An 18,644-nucleotide genomic window follows, 5' to 3' on the forward strand; every position below is an offset into this window, starting at 1 on the left:
ATGTAAAAGCCTATAAACAAGTGCCTGAGGGAAAATGCTGCCCACGTTTGCTGCTGCTTTTTTGGAGTTCTCTGAATATGTATTAGGGGAGAGATGTGCTTTTGCCAGGAGTGGAGACGTTTCAAGTGACAGGTTCTCTAAGTGCTGCAGAAAATAGACAAAAGATTAAGTTCTCAGCTGAATGCTAAAGTTCTCCTAAAGGCTGAACATATCCTCCACTTCTGCTATTCTACTGCTCCTGCTTCATGTATCCTCCAAGGTTCCTTACAATAGGCGTGGCAGGTAGGATGAGACTTCCTGCCGCCTCCTGATCCAGAATGGTCACTGTGGCCATTGTGATCTCCCCAAGCACTGCCTCCACTGGGTCATCAGGCCCAAGGACCAATGAGAAGGACTCGTGCCACTCTCTGTCCTCATTGGACAAAATCTCCACTTTAAAGAGGATGTGGTCCATGCCTATGGAGAAAAAAAAAACATATTTACTCCCAGTAAAATCATCCCACTAACACTCTTCCCAAGTCCCAATGAGGAGCATTTTCAGCACTTACCCGGGGTGAATTTAAGCACTCGACTCTTGGGATTGTAGTCGACTCCAGATTGGGCCGATCCATCCCGGGTGCTGCAACGGATCTTGGACGTTCGGTCCAGATCTCCTCTGCGGATCACTTTGATGTTGAGCACTTCGATGCCATCTGGACCGGGAGGCTCTCTCACCTGAAAGGACGCCTGCTCGAACTCAATGGTGGGAGCTGGAGGAACGGGAGAAGTCTGACTGTCAATCATTTGCACATATAAAACTTTTAATCAGCTTCCAAAATAACAGGTGCATCCAATTAAAACTTATAGAACAGCGGTATAATAAAACCCACCTCCATTAAGGTTTTACTCGTTTTCTTTTTTTTTGATGGAAATAAATAAATACAAACATCAGGCACCAGGCGATAATTAAAAATGAGCCTGTCAGGGAATCAATTCGTGTCACATACATCTGTGCTTCGGGAGGATTTTTAAACATTATTTGTTGAAGTTGACCAAAAGTTGACCTTTGGAATACAAGCATGCTGATCCACACATGTGTACACACGGGTGTTCATAGACGAGGACTACACCTTTCTTGGCTGCTGCCTCAAAGCACATTGTGTGCTGTCTATCTTGCGTGTTGCACAATATCGTTTATTATTTAGTATCTACTGATATCTGCTGCTAGCTAGTTTATTGTGATGGTGCTGTATTTATTATGTTGCTCTTTTTTGTTTGTTTTCTCTTCTGTTTTTTTTTCTCCATACAGGTGATCCAGGTGTTTTGTTTTTCTTTCTTTCTTCCCCCCTTCTCACCGTCTCTTCTCCCCTCTGGTTTTCTTTCTCTCCCTCTCTTTCTTTCATTCTTTCTCCCTGTCCTATCCCCCAGTCATGTCTGTCCCGTTTGTAGCAACTGAAAATAAAATAAATTCATAATTATAATAAAGGTCAATCAAATGGACCAATATGGCAAGGCCATGATGATCCACTTGGTAAAATAAATCCGCTTGGCATCTTTCTTGGCCTTAAGACAACAATTCTGATGGCTAAAGATCCAAACGGGACACACACAAAAAAAAAGAAAAGAAAAAAAAAAAAAAAAAAGAAGTTGACCAAAAGAAAAAACGAGGAACATTATCTTAAAATTAGTTTGGAAATCAGGAGCAAGTTCAACATACTCAGGATATTTTATCCATACCAGGCTTCAGTTATTCTAACATCAGCAATTAGGCTGAGGGGTCACACACTCGAAAAAATTAGTGACGCATAGTTCAAAAAGTGCAAGTAGACTATGATATACCTCAAATATGCAGTCAACAGGAAACAAAAGGAATGGTGACGACGTTTTCATTGGTTATTAAATCTATATAAACCCATCACCCAGTAATTCACAACTTAGTTTTGAGAGTTTTGTTCAGGAACCATTTCAATATTCCCCAAAAAAAAAAAAAAAAAAAGTGGGAATGTTTTTTCAAAATAAAAGTCCTCAGCTTCTTTCATGTTAGTATCAGATAAAGGATGTAAAATGTATATATGTAGCTCTTTTTATGATATAAAACCTATCATTATTCTCTGACAGCATATCAGTAAATCCTGTTTAATGTGAATCACATGGCGATCAAGCGCCTGCTTACCATCTTCATCATTGGTGATGGTTACAGTGACAATATCATTGGCTCCCACCATGGCGCCGCTCCAGTGGTCACTGAGCGGTGTACCGAGATGCACCTGAAACTCCTCCTCAGGCTCGAACACTGAGTCGTCAATGATGTGAACTGTGCAGTTTTTCACCTGGAAAATGCACAATCGAAGCACCCTGATGAGCAGAGTCTGAGAACAAGGACACAAACATCAGGTCACATTTTGACTCAACATTTTACCTTCTCTCCTTTGAGGAAAGTGATGCGCGACTCATCTGCATTCCTTCTCTCCTCAAAGTCGTCCATCACCATGGCGGACATGGTCCGGGTGAAACAGCGCACCGATGACTTGAAGGAGAGGTCGCCGGTCCGGATGATGGGGATGTGGAGAAGGTTATCCTTCTCCTTCGCGGTGTAGGAGCTCTTCTCAAACTGCATGTTAGGAACTGAGAGAGAGCAAGCAACATCTGATCAATGAAGGGTGTTTGACATGACACGTGTATTAAAGCCTGCGATTGTTCTGTGAGGACGTACTGTCCTGGAACGTGTCCGCGATGATGACGTTGGCTTCATAGGGCTCTTGGAGGACAGCACCCTGAGGAGAACTGAGGAACACCACGAAGGACTCAGACCCCTCGATGGACGGGTTCTGGATGTCATCCATGATGGTTAAACTGCACGTCTGTTTAAAAAAGGGAGGTCAGATTAAATGATTTGCAAGGGTTATACGGGTGAATCTGTTATTTATCGAGGAATAAAAACACCTTCCTGGTAGCTGCAGTAGAAACTTGGTGAGCTCGGCTGATGATGTTATAAAAAAATGTTCATCTACTGTACGTAAAGATGTCAGTGTTGAAGAATTAACTCAGATCCAGCTGTGTACAAGTGCTGACACCGTTCTACGCATCCCAGAGGCAAAACTTCATACAGCGTATCCAGTTCAAGCTGCTTTATCTGCTCACAGTCTACAAGCTGCTTTTTTAACCCAGCATCCCCGACTGTCCTCCATCCTGTTTATCAATTATCTGATAGCCCATTGCACAGCTGGCTCAAGTGTTTTTGTTTGGGACGATAACATAACTGTGACATCTGTGCTGGGGTCTCCGTGCTATTTTCACTGTTGTAGCAAAATCATTGCCACTCCTAAAGTTGGACAAAAGTTGACCTACCTGAAGTTAACTGACTGCAGTGTGAGGGTGCATTAAAAAAAAGGATGATGGATGTTTTTTTTAATCACCCATCACACAGAACATGTAGAACAAGAGAAACAACATAACTGTTTCATTCTTAAAATATAAACTATAGAATTCGACTGTAGGTGAGAAGTCTGTCCTCACCTCGTCAGTTTTTCCAGGTTTGAATTCCACTTTCTTGGAGCTGGGAATGTAGTCGACCCCGGGGCTGGCTGACGGAGGGTCTGAAGGTCGGGTGGCGCACCACACAGAGGTCAGCGAGGACAGGTCGCTGCCATGACGCAGCACTGGTATTTCAATTGTGCCTGAGAGAGGGAAGAGTGAAATGCAAGGTAAAAAAATGTGAAATGTGGGAAGTTGCTGTGTTTTTGAGGGGTTATAAGATATTAATAACTAATTTACAAAGTTGTTTTGATCTTTACATAGAAAGTAATTTAAATCCTGATCTAAGAACAAAGTGACACAGAAACTGAATCTCGCAGCTTCTTTTAGCTGCAACTAATGATACTGTCTGTTCAACACTGTGGGGAAGATACCTTTGTATCAAAGATCAAAGCTACGCCAGCGAGAAGAAGGAGAAAAAGAAAGAAGTGGAAGAAGTTCAGCAGAAAGATGAGGCGCAGTGTAGCTGTCAGTGATGCTAATTATAAGAGAGGAAACAATCTATTCTGTGTCATGCTCCAAAACACGTCCAATGTTCCTAAATAAATGAAACAAGTAAAATATCACAGAGTGCAGTGATCTAACTGACGATGAGAAATGTTTCCACAAAACATGATGCACGTAAACTGGTTACACTAATATCATTAAATGTATCCATTATGAAACCTCCCATACAAAGACTACTTTCTAACAACTATTGGAAATGCCCTAAATTCCTAATGGAGAGCTATAAGAATAGGCATCACTTCAAACAACTCATATAAAAAAGTAATAAAGAAAATATAACCATTACTTATAAATTATGTAATTTTTTAAAATATTAAATCATTGTAAATACTGTCATGTGTACAAACACCTAATATTATAATGTATGGTAATAAATGTGTATCAAATAATTATTTTATAAATTATTCATGACGTACTGATGATAAAAATTATGTTCTGATGACATTCCATATAACATTTTTACATTATGTATTTCTTAACGATGACCTTAGACGTTATTGTTGTTTGATTAAGGTTTCAAAGGCTTCATTTAAAGCTGCTGCCAGGATATGCAGATGGATTACCAGTGAAACCAGTGACACCAGTTTTCCACCTAAGTCCTAACATGATCCTAAAGTGATCTTCTCTCTTCTATTTTATATCTGCTTGTGTTTCGTAGCCTGTTTAGGCCCTGTCCAGGACTGGAGCTTCTACTTCCGCTTTCTGCCATCTCCTCCAGCTCCCAGCTCCCAGACTGTCACTGTGCTTGATTGTTCTGGTACACCAATCCCTGCTTCAATCAAGCCGCACCATCAATCACACCACCAGCTTAAAATGAGCAGCAAAGCAGAGCTTATTATTCAGAGCTGCTTTGAGCTGCCATGCCACTCTGTCAGTCTGTATTATTTAGACTGTACCTTGACTGTGTTGTTTTAAATGTACTTTGGCTTTGTGCTGTTTTTAACTAGTTACACCTGTACTTTATATTTATTTGCTTAATTTTCAACTCGAGCAATAGCATCTATTTTGGCTGCATAACCTCTCAGTGTTTCTGGAGAGTGGAGCAGTGATCATCTCCAACATTCACACGTGATAAAAGTTTGTCTGTGAAGGTTCTCAGTCATCCAGGTCATCGTAGTCTAAGGGGCTTGGAAAGAAAAACGTCTGGACTTCTTTAAGTTTCCTTGAAGCCTAGTTGGGTTTTTTATTTGTTATCATTTGTGATGAAAGTGAAACTACGCAGTGAGTGGGTTCACAGGTTTTATGCCAACCCAAGTGCCAACTCTTACACTCTTAAAATATCTATCATACTAACATTAATGTTTGTTTATAGATCATTTATACAGTCAAAAAAAATGATTACTACTAGTTAGAATGCTAATAATAAATATGTGTAACTAAAGTTTAATTAACTACTAATCTATCATTCATTGCTAATGATTATTGTGAAGTGCTAGCTACCAGTGCACTAGTTTTTTATAGGAAGCTATTAGCCGTTTGAAACATTTAATTTTTTTTACTTAAATTTAATTTAATTACGCAATAAGAAATATGAATTCATAAAGACATTACGCTGGTGGATGCACGAAAAAGGCTCATACCAGCATCTTCGCTGAAAGTAAACGTGGCGTTTCCAAGAGAAACAGTCGATGCATCGTTGGGTCCATCAATAATGACCTTGGCCACCGACACGTCGCCCATGCGTGCGTTATCGGAGGTGTCTGAAAGCACCAGCTCGAACTCCTCGGACAGTTCGTACTCGCTGTCATCGATGAGCTTAACATCACAGGTGGACATGCTGACTCCAGGACCGAAGATCACTCGGTTGTCGGTGGTCATGCCGCGGCTCTTGTAGTCAGAGCCGGACTCCAGAGCGTGGAGGCTGCTGCCCTGTGCTGACTTGGCTACGGTGTAGCAGAGAGCAGAGACTGTGCTGGAGGTATCACCTGAGCAGAAATGAAGAGAGACAACAAGGTCACACAGTGTGTGCAGGAACTAAAGTGAAAATGAAAAGAAAGAAATTATGAGAAAATTCGTGGAACATGAAATGTTAGAAACTCCTCTGCAGTGTGTACCTTTCCTTTCAATGGGAGCATGGATTAAGCCTGAGCTTTCATTGACATGGTAAATCTTCTTGTCAAACTGCAAAGTGGGTTCGTCTTCTGTGTCGTTGATGTTGACGACAGCGCGCGTGTTTCCACCCAGCAGCGCGTACACGGGCATGCTGAGCTCCACATGGAAGCTCTCGATCCCCTCAAACACCTTGTCGTCGTTAATGACTATAGTGCACACCTTTGTGTCCTCACGCTCATCAAACTGCACCTGGAAAACAATGAGAAGGAGGCATTAAAGAAGTGATTACAAAACCTTAACTTAACATAGGCTAGTTATAGATGATACACGTCACTGAATGTCAAGTAAAGCAAAAGTGTGCCCACTTTACTGAATCTTTTTCCTCCTCAAACCTCCATGTACACAAAGGAGTACCTCAGGGTTCCATATTAGGACCACTGATTTTCTTCCTCTGAAATAGGATGTTTGTAGTACAAACATTACGTTCCTGTTGTACTCCACTTAAAACTGATGAAAATGCAAAAAGATTCCAGGTTCACGTTACTCCCAAGATGTTAAGGTCAAAAACTGCTCGAAGCCGTGGATCTGTTTTTATGCTTGATGCTGTGGTCCACAAGTTCATGAACAGGAAAGTAAGACCTAACCTTGGATTATTTTGTTGTTACAAAGATAAATAAGATTTTAGCAGCATTTACTGGTTTCCAGACTAAATGAAGAACACAAACTCACAGGAGAGAAATAAAATCAATTAAAAGAGAAATGTTCATTTTTTAAACGTGGAATATCGAGTTTCTACCTGCCCAGCATATTCCACGTAGTCCTGCTGTCCAGGTCTGGATCCGACGCTGCTCGTGGAGGTGGCGCTGCCCTGTTCAGTGCGGCAGAGCACGATGGCGTACTGGTTGAGATTACCGGTTCGCTTCACGGTCACCGCCACTATGCCGGCCTTCTCACTCACATTGTAGCTGTGGTGCCAATAGAAGAAGTAGGAAGGTAAAAGGGTGGGTGTCCAACGGATAATCTTTATAAAATATGTATATTTCTTTGAAATGGTGCAGACCTTTTGTGCTCAAAGCTGATGAGGGACCACTGGATGTGGAAGACATTGTCACTGACCACATTTGGTTTGCTGTCTTTGACCAGGAACTTGAAGTTGTCCATGGTTTCCTGGACGTTCTCCTGATGAAGCACGTACCGGATCAGACCCAGATTGATATCGGCTACAAAGAAAAACAGCCACATTAGTCTAAATTTATTTCTCTGTTTGGGGTTTTTAGTATTAGTGCTTCTATTAATGCTTCTTCATCAGTTCATTCATGTCTACCAATTGTTTTTTATGTTTCAATCACTTCATGTTTCAGTAGCCGTTTGGCTCGATTTCTTACTTTGTTACCGTCATGTTTTCTTCCACCCAGCAATGCTTTTCTGATCCTCCAGAGGATCCCAAGGAGATCTCAGGCCAGATGAGACATAAAGTATAAGCTCTCTGGTTTCTGGGTCTTGCTTATAATTTCCTTTGAGTTAGGTGTGCACTGATAATCTCTAAAGGAAAGATACCCAGGTGAGATCCCGCTGAATGTCTTAGAGCCTCACCCTGAAGTTGAGCTCAACGCTGCCTCAGAAGGAGGCAGCGTAAAATACCATTACTAAGAAGTGAACTGACTCAGATCAGGTCTGATGGGAGTCAGTCAAAAACGACCACACGGGTTCAAAATGTGCTGAAAATAATGTTTTAAATATGCCAGAAATGTCACAAAGCACTGCAGCAGGTTTTTAAATCAGCAGGAGAGCCAAATTCACACGATGGTCTTTAAAGACAATTAGTGCTGATTTTTATGCTTGCACACAAATTTACTGTGAGGAGGGGGACACCCAAAAAAGACTGATTGAATCTTAATAGTGAAAATCTTTTGCAAAGAAGGCATTTCTTGGAAAATATCACTTCCATAATTTGCAGCCTTGGGCCAATTCACAGTACTTGGAGAAATAAAATAGCCTGGAAATGAATGTGAAAGTTATTATTGGCTCTGGGTTTCTGCTCATTTACACCTTCCACAGAAGGTTGTAGAAAGGGAAACACTTAGATGTGAGCCCAGCTGCTTCAAAATTGGCCAAATGACCTTCAGGAAGCTCAGCATAAACACCACAGAGATGAAGACAGTACTAAATTATGCATTAATATCCAGAATAGTAATATCTCAAACATAATTTTTAGATTGCGTACAAGCATTTGGCAGAATATGGGAGCAAATGCTCACAGTCGGGATGATGTTGATTACTAGAAATCTCATCTGTTTTATTTATTCATATTGCCTCCATCTCTCGTGCTCAGGCTAAGGGTTATTTCACTTATTGGAAATTTATTATCATTAAGAAAATGATGTTTACAAGCTTCAAATTGAGCATGCGACACATCAAAGTGGCTGTTTATACTTGCTCTCTGCAGCCTGGAGGATCAACATTTTACAACAGCAGGCTGACACTGATCCTCGTCTGCAGCCTTGAGGTGAACATAAGCAGGCTCATAATGAGAGCACTGCTGATTTAAACTGCAAATTAGCTGAGTAAACGTGTGCAACGGGAAATACAGCAGATAGGTGGTGTCGTTCAGCGGAGAAATGATCAGAGCGAAGAATGTGGGGTCAAGCTTTTGTCCCTCCTTCTCACTGTGAAGACAAAATGGCACCGAGTTTTCTCTGCAGCGGCACGAAGGATGCGGGATGAACAGAAGAGGGCACCGATGCAACACTGAACTGGTGCAGTGAAGGAAACAGGTGGCTCTCTATACACTGATAGAGAAGTCTTTGTGGTTTATGTCATCCGTTGAGGGAGTTTAGAAGGAAAGCCCAGGAGCAGCGGGTTTCCAATATGTGAGTCCCAACTGCTCTGAGGCATAGCTAATCCTCAGGCATTAAAAAGTCCTTCAAATGAAACTATCTCAGAAGAGAAAAAAGATTGAACTTGAAGGGAGTCAGAAAGCCATGGCTTCATTTTAAAGAGTCATAAGGGTTTGATTTGGAAACGTAAACTGGCACTAACTGCAGCTTTACACAGTATATCCCAACTATGACTGCGGTGATCCCACACTAACCTGATAAGATAACCATCCTGCATATCAAAAAGTAGCCTTCATTTCCTTTTAATATCGTACACCATCAGCCCATTGATGTGAGTTTTTAAAATGCACATGTAGTACATGGTTTATTAGTATTCAGTATGACACAAAAAAGGAAAATTATCCTAATTTTTTATGAATATTTGAAGCAGGAAAAGTAAAAAAACATCAAAGCTCACAGAAGGAGGGGAAAAGCAAAACTGCACCCACTCTTTTGCTCAACCTGTGTTGAGCTGATGGAAATTTTCTTTGATATAAATATATTTGAGAACACTTTAGTGGATAAGCACAATCGTGTGGATATCAGCTTCTGGACCAATCAGGATTTGGCCCTGATTGGTTCCAACATGCCACAGAGAGTTGCAAAAGTGTCACCACTTTAAATACAGACTCTCTGGATAAATTTGATGAACTGAGTCTTTCTTTGGACAAGGATCGAAGCTGTCTGAGGAGGAGAAGTTAAGAGGGATGGGTTGTCTAATAAGTTAAACTGTTACTGCTGTAAATATAAAGGCAACAGAGAGAGCTTCGGTACCTTGTGTGAATGTGGTAATGGGGTTCCCAGGTTTCAGCTTGCTCTCCAGGAAGCCGTGCTTTGGCTCTGTGGTGATCTCATAAACCAGCTGTCCATCATCTGTGTCCGGGTCCATGGTCAGCAGCTCCTTCTTGGTGATCAGATTGGTGGCCTGACAGACATCAGACAGGATTGACTCAAATTTCCTGTTTTTCAGTTTTCACTGCACAGAAATCATCTCACAGTGCAAGAATTCATTACTGGGGATTTCATTCACAATGTCACACTGTGATTCAGCTGAGCAGGAAGCTTTTCTTTTCAATTTCAGCTTCCCTGATGTAGCTATCATAGCAAAAATACCGCTGTTAAGAAGCGTCGCTTCACTACTGGCTCAAAAAACAGAAATCAGCATATCCAACATCACAACACCAACTAAAAAACATGTTTGCTTCTGTATCTGATCTCGACATTGACATTCAGCCAACAAAATTTTGAAGAGCCCCTCCTCTGAAGGGCAAAGTAGTTAACTTTTCTATTCTGTTAATGGACAGCATCTGGTTTATGTGGGTTATAAACTCGCTAATTGTTCCAGTGAGTTTGGATAAATTATTGGGAAATGCTATTGTACACACTGATCTCCCCACTTAAGTACAGATTAGCATCCAAACTGTTGTTATTTGACTCTTAGTTGGATGAAGGACTTTAGACTGATCTCTACGTCGTCTTTACAAGTTTTCCAAAGTTTAAAACCACCAGCATGCACATCTGGAACATCACCACAGAAGGTGATGTGATGGCTTAAAAAGTTTTTTGGTGTGTCTCGTATATTTTAAAGATGTTTCATTTATGATTATTACAAATACGTTTCAATGTATCCAACAAACAAAGTTCAGCTGTGTTTTTTTTTAAGCCGTTTCTTCTGCAAACTACTTTGCAACCAACCTTCTTTTTAGATTTGCCAGTAACTTCTACGTGGATGCTGGGTTGGGAACTACAGTTCTGGAAATCCTTGATTTGAACATTTTCAGGTTCAGGTTATTTTATTTTTAACCGTAGGTAGATTTGGTCTCGTGAATTGAAGAAACAACAGAAAACAAAAAAGCAGAGCAAAAAATACTGACAACAAAAATTTATACTAATTTTGGCCATCATGTAATCCACAAAAGTGACTTTTTAAACCTTGTCGTTTTACAGTTTGGGACCAGAAGCCTTTGTCTGGGAGGAAGAAAAACAAATCTCACTGTGTAAAGAAAAATGAAACCAGCCAACCGCTGCAACTGTCTGGTGGACAGGGAACTTCAGCTGTGGTTCATCAGTCAACCTGTTAGACCACAGAGTTTCTGCTCTTTTCAGATAACTATCCAAACCACAACAACTAAAAGGACAAAACAGATTCAATAAAAGCACGAAGAAATAAAACCATCATGGTTTTATCAATGTGGAAACAAGAAAGCCTTCTTAAACACGAGAGCTGCTGGTGCTCCTTCCTGCACACAGCTTCACAGTTTGCTTTGAAAATCATCTTTGAATCAAAAGTGAGATATTTATAACTCTGAACACTTTCCACATTTTGATTGCACGCTCCTATGTTAGAGGCAGGGCAACGATGCTGTAATGCATGCCCCGCTTCACCTAAATGACTAAAGAGGACCACAATTAGCAACCGAAACATCGTGTTGTATTAAATCACAGGTGTTGAACTCCAGGCCTCGAGGGCCGGTGTCCTACAGGTTTTAGATGTTTCCTTGATCCAACACAGCTGATTTAAATGGATAAATGACCTCCTCAACATGTCTTGAAGTTCTCCAGAAACTTGCTAATGAACTAATCATTTGATTCAGGTGTGTTGACCCAAGGTGATGTCTAAAACCTGCAGGACACCGGCCCTCGAGGCCTGGAGTTCAACACCCCTGTATTAAATCAAACTCAGTAAGAAATTGTTTTGAAATTGCCTCCCCCTGCAGGCCATAACAAAAACTGCACTATCATGGGACCACCTTCTTGCTCCTTTCTCAACCTCAGGCGATCCATGTTTGCACATGGAAGTCTAGGATATCCCAGAACACAGCTGCACCTCCAAATATTAATGAGTTCAGATGGAATAATTTTCTTTGACCAAAGGTCTCCTGCCTATATGATCAATTGGTAATGGTCAGGTTTTGCTTTCCCCTCCAGCACTCAGGAGAAGATACTGGAGTGTAACAGTATGATAATTTGGCTCAGTGATAAAACACCCAGGACTTAATTACCTGCAGCGCAAACACAGCAAAGGCTGAGAATAAATGAACGATGTGACATATTTACAGTGCCTACCAAACAAACCTGTGCGCTGCATTGCGATGAGGTGTGCAAGCCAGCAGGTGGAGGTGGAGGGGCTAATTTCAGAACAAACAGTGATGGAGCTTCTCCTTCGCACTTCACACAGGCACATTTACTCTGCTGGAGAATATTCAGGCAGAGCAGGGTGTGCTGGCACTTTTTAAAACATAATTTGCTCAGAGAGAGTTCTGCTGAGCAAACATGCAGCTCATTTAAACACATCTGAATTATCCTGATGTCTCCGTCCTCTGCTGGTGTCCAATTAAAGGTAATAAATTAGAAAAAGTTCTCTTCAGTGTCCGCTGTTCTCACTTTACGGCTATTAAACATCACAAATAGTTTAATTAGATTTGTTTCCTAAATGCCTACTAACTTGGATTTCTGCAGAATTTATTATCACCACTGTGGGACCTGGATTTAATAAATATGGGAAGGACACCAGGTTTTGTGCATGTAGTGTGTACAATAGCAAATGCCCACTACCTGAAATCTAAATCTTTGGCTATTTCTGTCCATCTCCTCACTTCAGTCAGAAGCTACAGCACACATCAGCGACTTCTGCTGTCCAAATTTGCTTTGGTGTGTGCCAGTTTTTTTACACAGGGGTCAGTGTCCCCTCAATCAGTGCACCGCTACATGCTGCATTTCGGTTTGCTGGTTAGTAGCAGCAGCAGCCACGCTCAGATAGTCAAGCTAAATTTGTTATTCCACACCACACACTGTGATGCAGTCTCGAGTCACAAGACTCGGCGTCAGACCTTGACCTTGAGATCAAGGTCACTGATTTTTGCGTGAATAGTACTAGAGGTATCTATGGTATCAATATGAAAACCCAAAACTGGTTCATCTTCAAGTCATCGTATTCACAAATCTGGGCATCCATGCCAACTGCCTGCGTGCCGTATCGGCTTTTTACAGCTGGGGGGGTAAAAAGTTTAATGAATTAAAGACCTTTTGTTCTTGCACACCTCGGGGCTGCGGTTTCTCCCACATTACTCCCTGGAATCGATGTCTTCCTCTACTCTCACCTCTGACACGTGCACTGGATCTCTTCAGTGTGTCAAAACATTACAGACATCTTTAACATCCTTAAACTTAATTTTTGAAACTTTATGGATCATATGAACATGTAGTCTCAAGCCTTGTTTTTGCCCGTCATGCATATGGTTGTCTCTCCTCTGGTGTGCATATGTAATAGAATGCAAGTGAAACTGCGTGTGCTTATTGTCTGAGGGAGGTCATTTACTTCATCATCTCCAGCCACAAAGCAGACCAGTCTGCCACTGATGCTATGGATGTAAACATCAGTCTTACTGGTAACGTAATAGCAGGTTTGTGGCATTTTTGTTCAATCATTTCTTCTCTCTAAGAGATTACATTGGACAGTTGAACGTGCCCGAGAAGATGAGCTTGACCTTGACATTCGACATTTTTATGGATCTGTTCTCTTTTAATCAAACCCCACATTCATTTTACTCATGATCAGATGGAAAAATAAAAATGTGTCCCTGCATCGTTATCGTACCTTGTTATCCATGTACTCCAGCCACTGCAGTCCCAGGTTGGTGAAAATTAACGGCGTTCCATCATCAACTGGCAGGATATCTATCTTGAACTTCTGGGGAGCGGCTGTCACTATCTGGAAAACCCAAAAATGAAAGAAATTAAAAACAATTTTTAAAGACCGCAAACATGGTTTAAGTGAATTTTAACAAGTAGTAAAAACTACAGTGTTAAAAGGACAGCGTGTCTAACTTTCTTGTGTTTTCCTGCTGGCGACTGATCCAGTGAAACTTCTGAGCTCCTCCTTGTTCAGGATTTCTACTCAACTAAAACAAACTCCCCTGCATGTATCGCTCATCCCAGCTGATCCAAAGTAAAACTTAATTAATGATAATACTCGTGTCTGGCAATACAACAGACATGACCAATACAAACTGAACTATAGCAAACCTCAAATGTACTTTGATTAATTACCATAATACTCTCATAATCTGGAATTAGAGCGCTTACAGTAATTCTTCACACAACTCGACATGAACAGAGTTTATTACAGCAGTGTGATGTTCAGAGTTCAGCTGTGAGTTTAACAGGCTGAAAATTCTAAATATATCAACAGATTATGGAAACGGAAAAACACACATAATTAACATAATTATATGATCAGCGCTTTTTGTCAGTTTTGTGTATTGATTGCTTTAAATGATGGTCGAATGGTGCATCACTGTCAATTATGGGATCTTCTCCTGCCAAAGGAGATAATGAAGGTGAGTTGAATCATCTTTTCTCAGTATTTAGACAATTCGACCAGCTCTTATTATGGCTGCCACGCGCTTACTTCGCTTCACTCAGTTAAAAACCTTTCTAAGAAAAAGTGACTACTCAAAGGCATCCTTGACCTTTAAAATGAAGCAGGAAACAAACAGAAGATAATTGACTCTGGAGACGAGCTCGAGCATGATCGCAGACAGTGAAGCACAGAAGACAGAAGCACATGAACGAGACGGAGCACAGACAGGGAGACGCTGGAGCTCAGGAACACAAACTTAAACATATTAAATAAGTGTTTAAGCTCAAAGAAAGCACAAAAACACTAAACTTAGACACCCAGCTATTAAAATACGCCTTCAGACTTTGGAGTAAATTGTTCTTCTTTATGCAATATCAGGTTGCAAAAAGCTGTGCTAGAGACATGCACAGACTTCACTGTAGGTTCCACTTGAAGTCATTCTCATTGAACAAAGTTTTGAAAGCTCAAAATGTTGTTAGGAACCATTTAAAGGTTCTGCTGGGTTTTACTTTATTGATTCAGCCGCTTCCAACAGCGATGGCAGGCTGAATCAGATAAGTTACTCCAGTATGCACAGTTACCGCCTGCTGTCTGAGGTGCATGAGGGAGCAACTAATCACCACAAGAGAGGCTAATAAGGCCAACTTTGACACGTGCCATTTGAAGGCTGAGCTTGTCCACACAGTTTATAGCAACTCATACATTATTTAATAACACAGCAGCTCCAGTGGGAATGAAACCGAAACGACAGCAGAGATAATGCCACGAAGCATCTACTGAGCTGCAGAGCACGCGTGGCTGTCGAGCCAAATGTCCCCAGGTGATGGAAAGATAATAAACCCAAGGCTGGGAAGTGTGTGTTTGCGATCGGGGATGTCAATACCTACACGCTGTCATTCAGTTTAATCATATGGGCTATTAGTAATGACAGGTGGTGGAGCTGAGGGGGGAAAACTGACAAGCAGAGGAGTCAATTCACCCTGAGGCTTGCTCATAACCATAAAGCTGACATTACCACTGCACACACATTCGTCCTTCTGTAGTTGTAGGGACCTTTGTGTGATGGTTTCTGGTCTAGCTGTGAAAACAAAACACTCGCAAGGATGTCAAAGTGCATCCAGGGCAAACATGCGTGGAATAAGCCCCTCCTCACGGACCATCTTACAATCCTCGATAGTGGCGACGGGTTAATACATTTCTAGAGACAACATAGTGTGCTGCACTTTTGTTTGCCCAAGTGGCAACTCCTCAGCTAAAGAATAGAGAAGCGCTAAAATGTAGTTCCTCTGATGTCCACTAGAGGCTGGCTCCGAATTTGAGGTTTTACTTCAGAATTGTTACTGTTTCCATTTAGGAAACATAAACCACTGTTTATCTATTTCACCTGCTTCAGTGCAAATGACAGTAACAGGATTTTAGATCTGCTTTTTGCCAGTGTCACTGCTGGTAGCATTACGCTGTACTTGCAATCCATTTGGGTGGCACAGGTAGTGACAGATTGTGACACATCCATACGGACCAAAGATTTCCTGTGTGTTGCAGCACAGCACTTTTTCGTGTTTTAGGTAAACTGTCCATTGTGTGGCCCTTCACTGAATCTATGTGAGTTTTCAGGGCAGCAGATAATTAAATACGCACATTTAATAACACAAAACTTTGTGTGTCTCCGCTCTGTAGGACTCTAAATATTATTCAGATGAAATGAGCTGCAAACATAAAGCTGCTCCTTCCATGCTACAGAAATAGCCTGTCCTTCCAAACATGTCCTTTGCAAAAATATTTTCACTGTGTTTCCGGAGGTGTCCGCCCTTTGCAAAAGCCCCCAGCTTCTGTCCTCACAAAGACAGAAGCACATGAATACACCCACAAATTCACAAAAGGTCAGAGCAGGCACACTCTCGCAGACATGCCCTCACTCTGCCATTTCAATCATCCCACTGTAATAAAACTCCAGAAGGTGCCTTTTATACACACACTGATACACTCACACACACACACCTCTTTTCCGTCGTCCTCCACCATGAAGAGCAGGTTGGTGCTGTCGGTCACGGTGAAGGTGAAGCGGTCTTTGAGCGAGTTGGAGCCGTCGTGGTTGTAGCTGATGCGGTTCTGGTAGATGTCGTCCATGGTGAAGCTGCTGGTCTGTCGGTAGTGTTGGCCGTTGATGGTGCGCTCGATGGTGCCATGTCGAGGAGCCTGGACGACGCTGAAGATGACGGACTCCGCCTGGAGGAAGGTCGTGTTATAGGAGGAAAAATGCAGGGAAAGGAAGGACGGCTCAGTGATATCGTCTGCAATGTCTCCCTAGGATGAAGCTACATAAGGAGCCGTGTTTGTTCTGCACAACCAACAAACAGCCAAGCATGCAAAATAGTGAGAACTCAAATTCAGGAATCAGCTTCAAAATATCTATCTAGTGCCGGACTTTAACATCACTTTCGGGTGTTATTCTCTAAAATTCTACAGTGAAGCAGTAGAAAATAAATCTTCACGTTTTTACTGAGAATTACAGATTTATGGGATTAACAGTGTTGGATTATCCCTTAAACCGGCTGCTTAGTTTAGCCAGCTTAGGTAATGATCTCAAAATAAATATTCAGATTTTCTAAACTGGTAACTGTACTGCTTTGATATCATTCCAAACATGATGCCAATTAGTTCGCGAATCATACCAAGCTTCAAAGATATTATCTGTTTATATTGTGCAGCTCATAAAGCGAATCAGATGCTTAAAGAAGGAAAAAGGCAAAAGAGCTCATTGAAATTACTTCATATAAATTTTATACTTACTATTAACTCAATATATGAGTTATATATTAACAATATATGCAGCAGAGGATGGAGAGCAACATTTGCCTTCGTTTAGCCTTAATTAAAGCAGAAGCATGAGTGTGCATGCTGCAGAAATCAGTCCTCGAATGCTTTATTTTGACCTCAGTTACACATTTGAAAAGTTTTTTGTTTTGTTTTCCTTTAAGATCTTCTGAAGTGCTCAAAGCATCTCTGTCATCGTTCCTTCTCCAGAAGGTGACACCTGATTCTTATCATGATGTCACACATATACTGTAATTAAAGCTGTGAAAGACTTGCAGAAAACGTATGTAGCCAGTGTGTTACCTCTGTGTCCGCATCGGTGGCTTTCAGCTCAAACTCAGTGATGGTCTTTCTTACACCCTCCTGCACCCTCATGCCAGGGACCTGAAGAAGAGGCAGGGAGTCGTCCACAGGCTTGATGGTGATGTAGAAAGTCTGGGCAACCTGATGACAAAGAACAAATAATAAGATGATGAAACTGTTACACACATGCATGTAACCAAAAATACATCCTGTCATCAACGTCCTACTTTCCACCGAAAACTTTCTCAACAATTCAGCAAATAGAAAAGTCTCACTATGATGAAAAAGTTTAACCCCAGATGGCATAACCCAAATACCACAAACTGCATTAATACAGAATTGGCATGCCCTCAAGTAATCCCATCTCCTCGCAGGGACAGAACAATATTCTGCTTTGGTATCATTAAAATACCCCCCCCCCTCTAATCTTAAAGCAAAACACTTGATTATAAATATGCAGTAGTTCTCAGTTGTCAGGCTTCTCAGAGTTAGCAAAAGTACAAAAGGGCTACACAATTTCATCAACTAGCACAGTGGCCACAAAGCTTCCACACATTGCAGTCAGCCAGGCGTGAAGGCCAAATGACCTTTTTCACATGTTTGCTCGAGTCCTTGTGATCCTCATTAGTTCGGATTAGCGAGGCAGATTTATGCATGAGGTGACCCGGGACAGGAAGCTGCCACTTTCTTGCTGTTATAAAAGCTTTAGAGTTTGTTAGATTTTTAGATTTCTTTCATATCTTTCAATTTTATGGCATCGTTAAGGTTTTTTAATTAAGCTAAGCTTTTAAGTGATCAGAAAACATTTCTCTTTCTGGTTTTCTTTCTTAATTCCTGCCAACAGCTTGTTTTCTGCACCATTTAAGGTTGTTCCCTGCACTTGAGCTTAAAGGTCCCTCTTTGGACACACAAGGACTGCTGACTTATTTCTTGGCCAAACCGGGAACAAAGTTATTTGTCTTTAGGAAGAACATATAACATTTCAGAGCTTCTGTTGTAGTCAGTAGATATCTGCATCAAGACCTCCTTCATGAATGAATTTCAAAATGTGTTAAGCTACCAGGTATCGTAAAAATCTTCTGCCATTCACCTCATTTGTCCCGTCGGACACAGTGAAGGAGAACTGGTCAGCATGTTTCTCTTCTTCACTGCTGTGGACGTACTGGATGCTGCGTGATGCCAGGTCAGCCTGTGTGAAGGTGCTGATCCTGGTGCCT

General features: G+C 41.4%; 1 protein-coding gene across 2 annotated transcripts in view; it reads right to left on the minus strand.

Moving 5' to 3' along the window:
* fras1 (Fraser extracellular matrix complex subunit 1) overlaps window positions 1-18,644 on the minus strand; it is a 308,187-nt gene that overhangs the window by 10,422 nt on the left and 279,121 nt on the right. For both annotated transcript variants that reach the window (XM_076891188.1, XM_012920358.4), the window contains exons 47-61: window positions 18,518-18,642; window positions 17,428-17,568; window positions 16,309-16,536; window positions 13,546-13,659; window positions 9,723-9,873; window positions 7,133-7,292; window positions 6,869-7,037; window positions 6,075-6,321; window positions 5,601-5,945; window positions 3,496-3,656; window positions 2,693-2,840; window positions 2,399-2,604; window positions 2,153-2,309; window positions 549-749; window positions 269-456 (exon numbers count right to left, since the gene is read on the minus strand). In XM_076891188.1, the coding sequence (XP_076747303.1) occupies window positions 269-456; window positions 549-749; window positions 2,153-2,309; window positions 2,399-2,604; window positions 2,693-2,840; window positions 3,496-3,656; window positions 5,601-5,945; window positions 6,075-6,321; window positions 6,869-7,037; window positions 7,133-7,292; window positions 9,723-9,873; window positions 13,546-13,659; window positions 16,309-16,536; window positions 17,428-17,568; window positions 18,518-18,642 (2,741 nt within the window). The remainder of the gene's footprint in view (window positions 1-268; window positions 457-548; window positions 750-2,152; window positions 2,310-2,398; window positions 2,605-2,692; window positions 2,841-3,495; window positions 3,657-5,600; window positions 5,946-6,074; window positions 6,322-6,868; window positions 7,038-7,132; window positions 7,293-9,722; window positions 9,874-13,545; window positions 13,660-16,308; window positions 16,537-17,427; window positions 17,569-18,517; window positions 18,643-18,644) is intronic.

This window comes from Maylandia zebra, linkage group LG12 (assembly GCF_041146795.1).
Source record: "Maylandia zebra isolate NMK-2024a linkage group LG12, Mzebra_GT3a, whole genome shotgun sequence".
Lineage (NCBI taxonomy): Eukaryota > Metazoa > Chordata > Actinopteri > Cichliformes > Cichlidae > Maylandia > Maylandia zebra.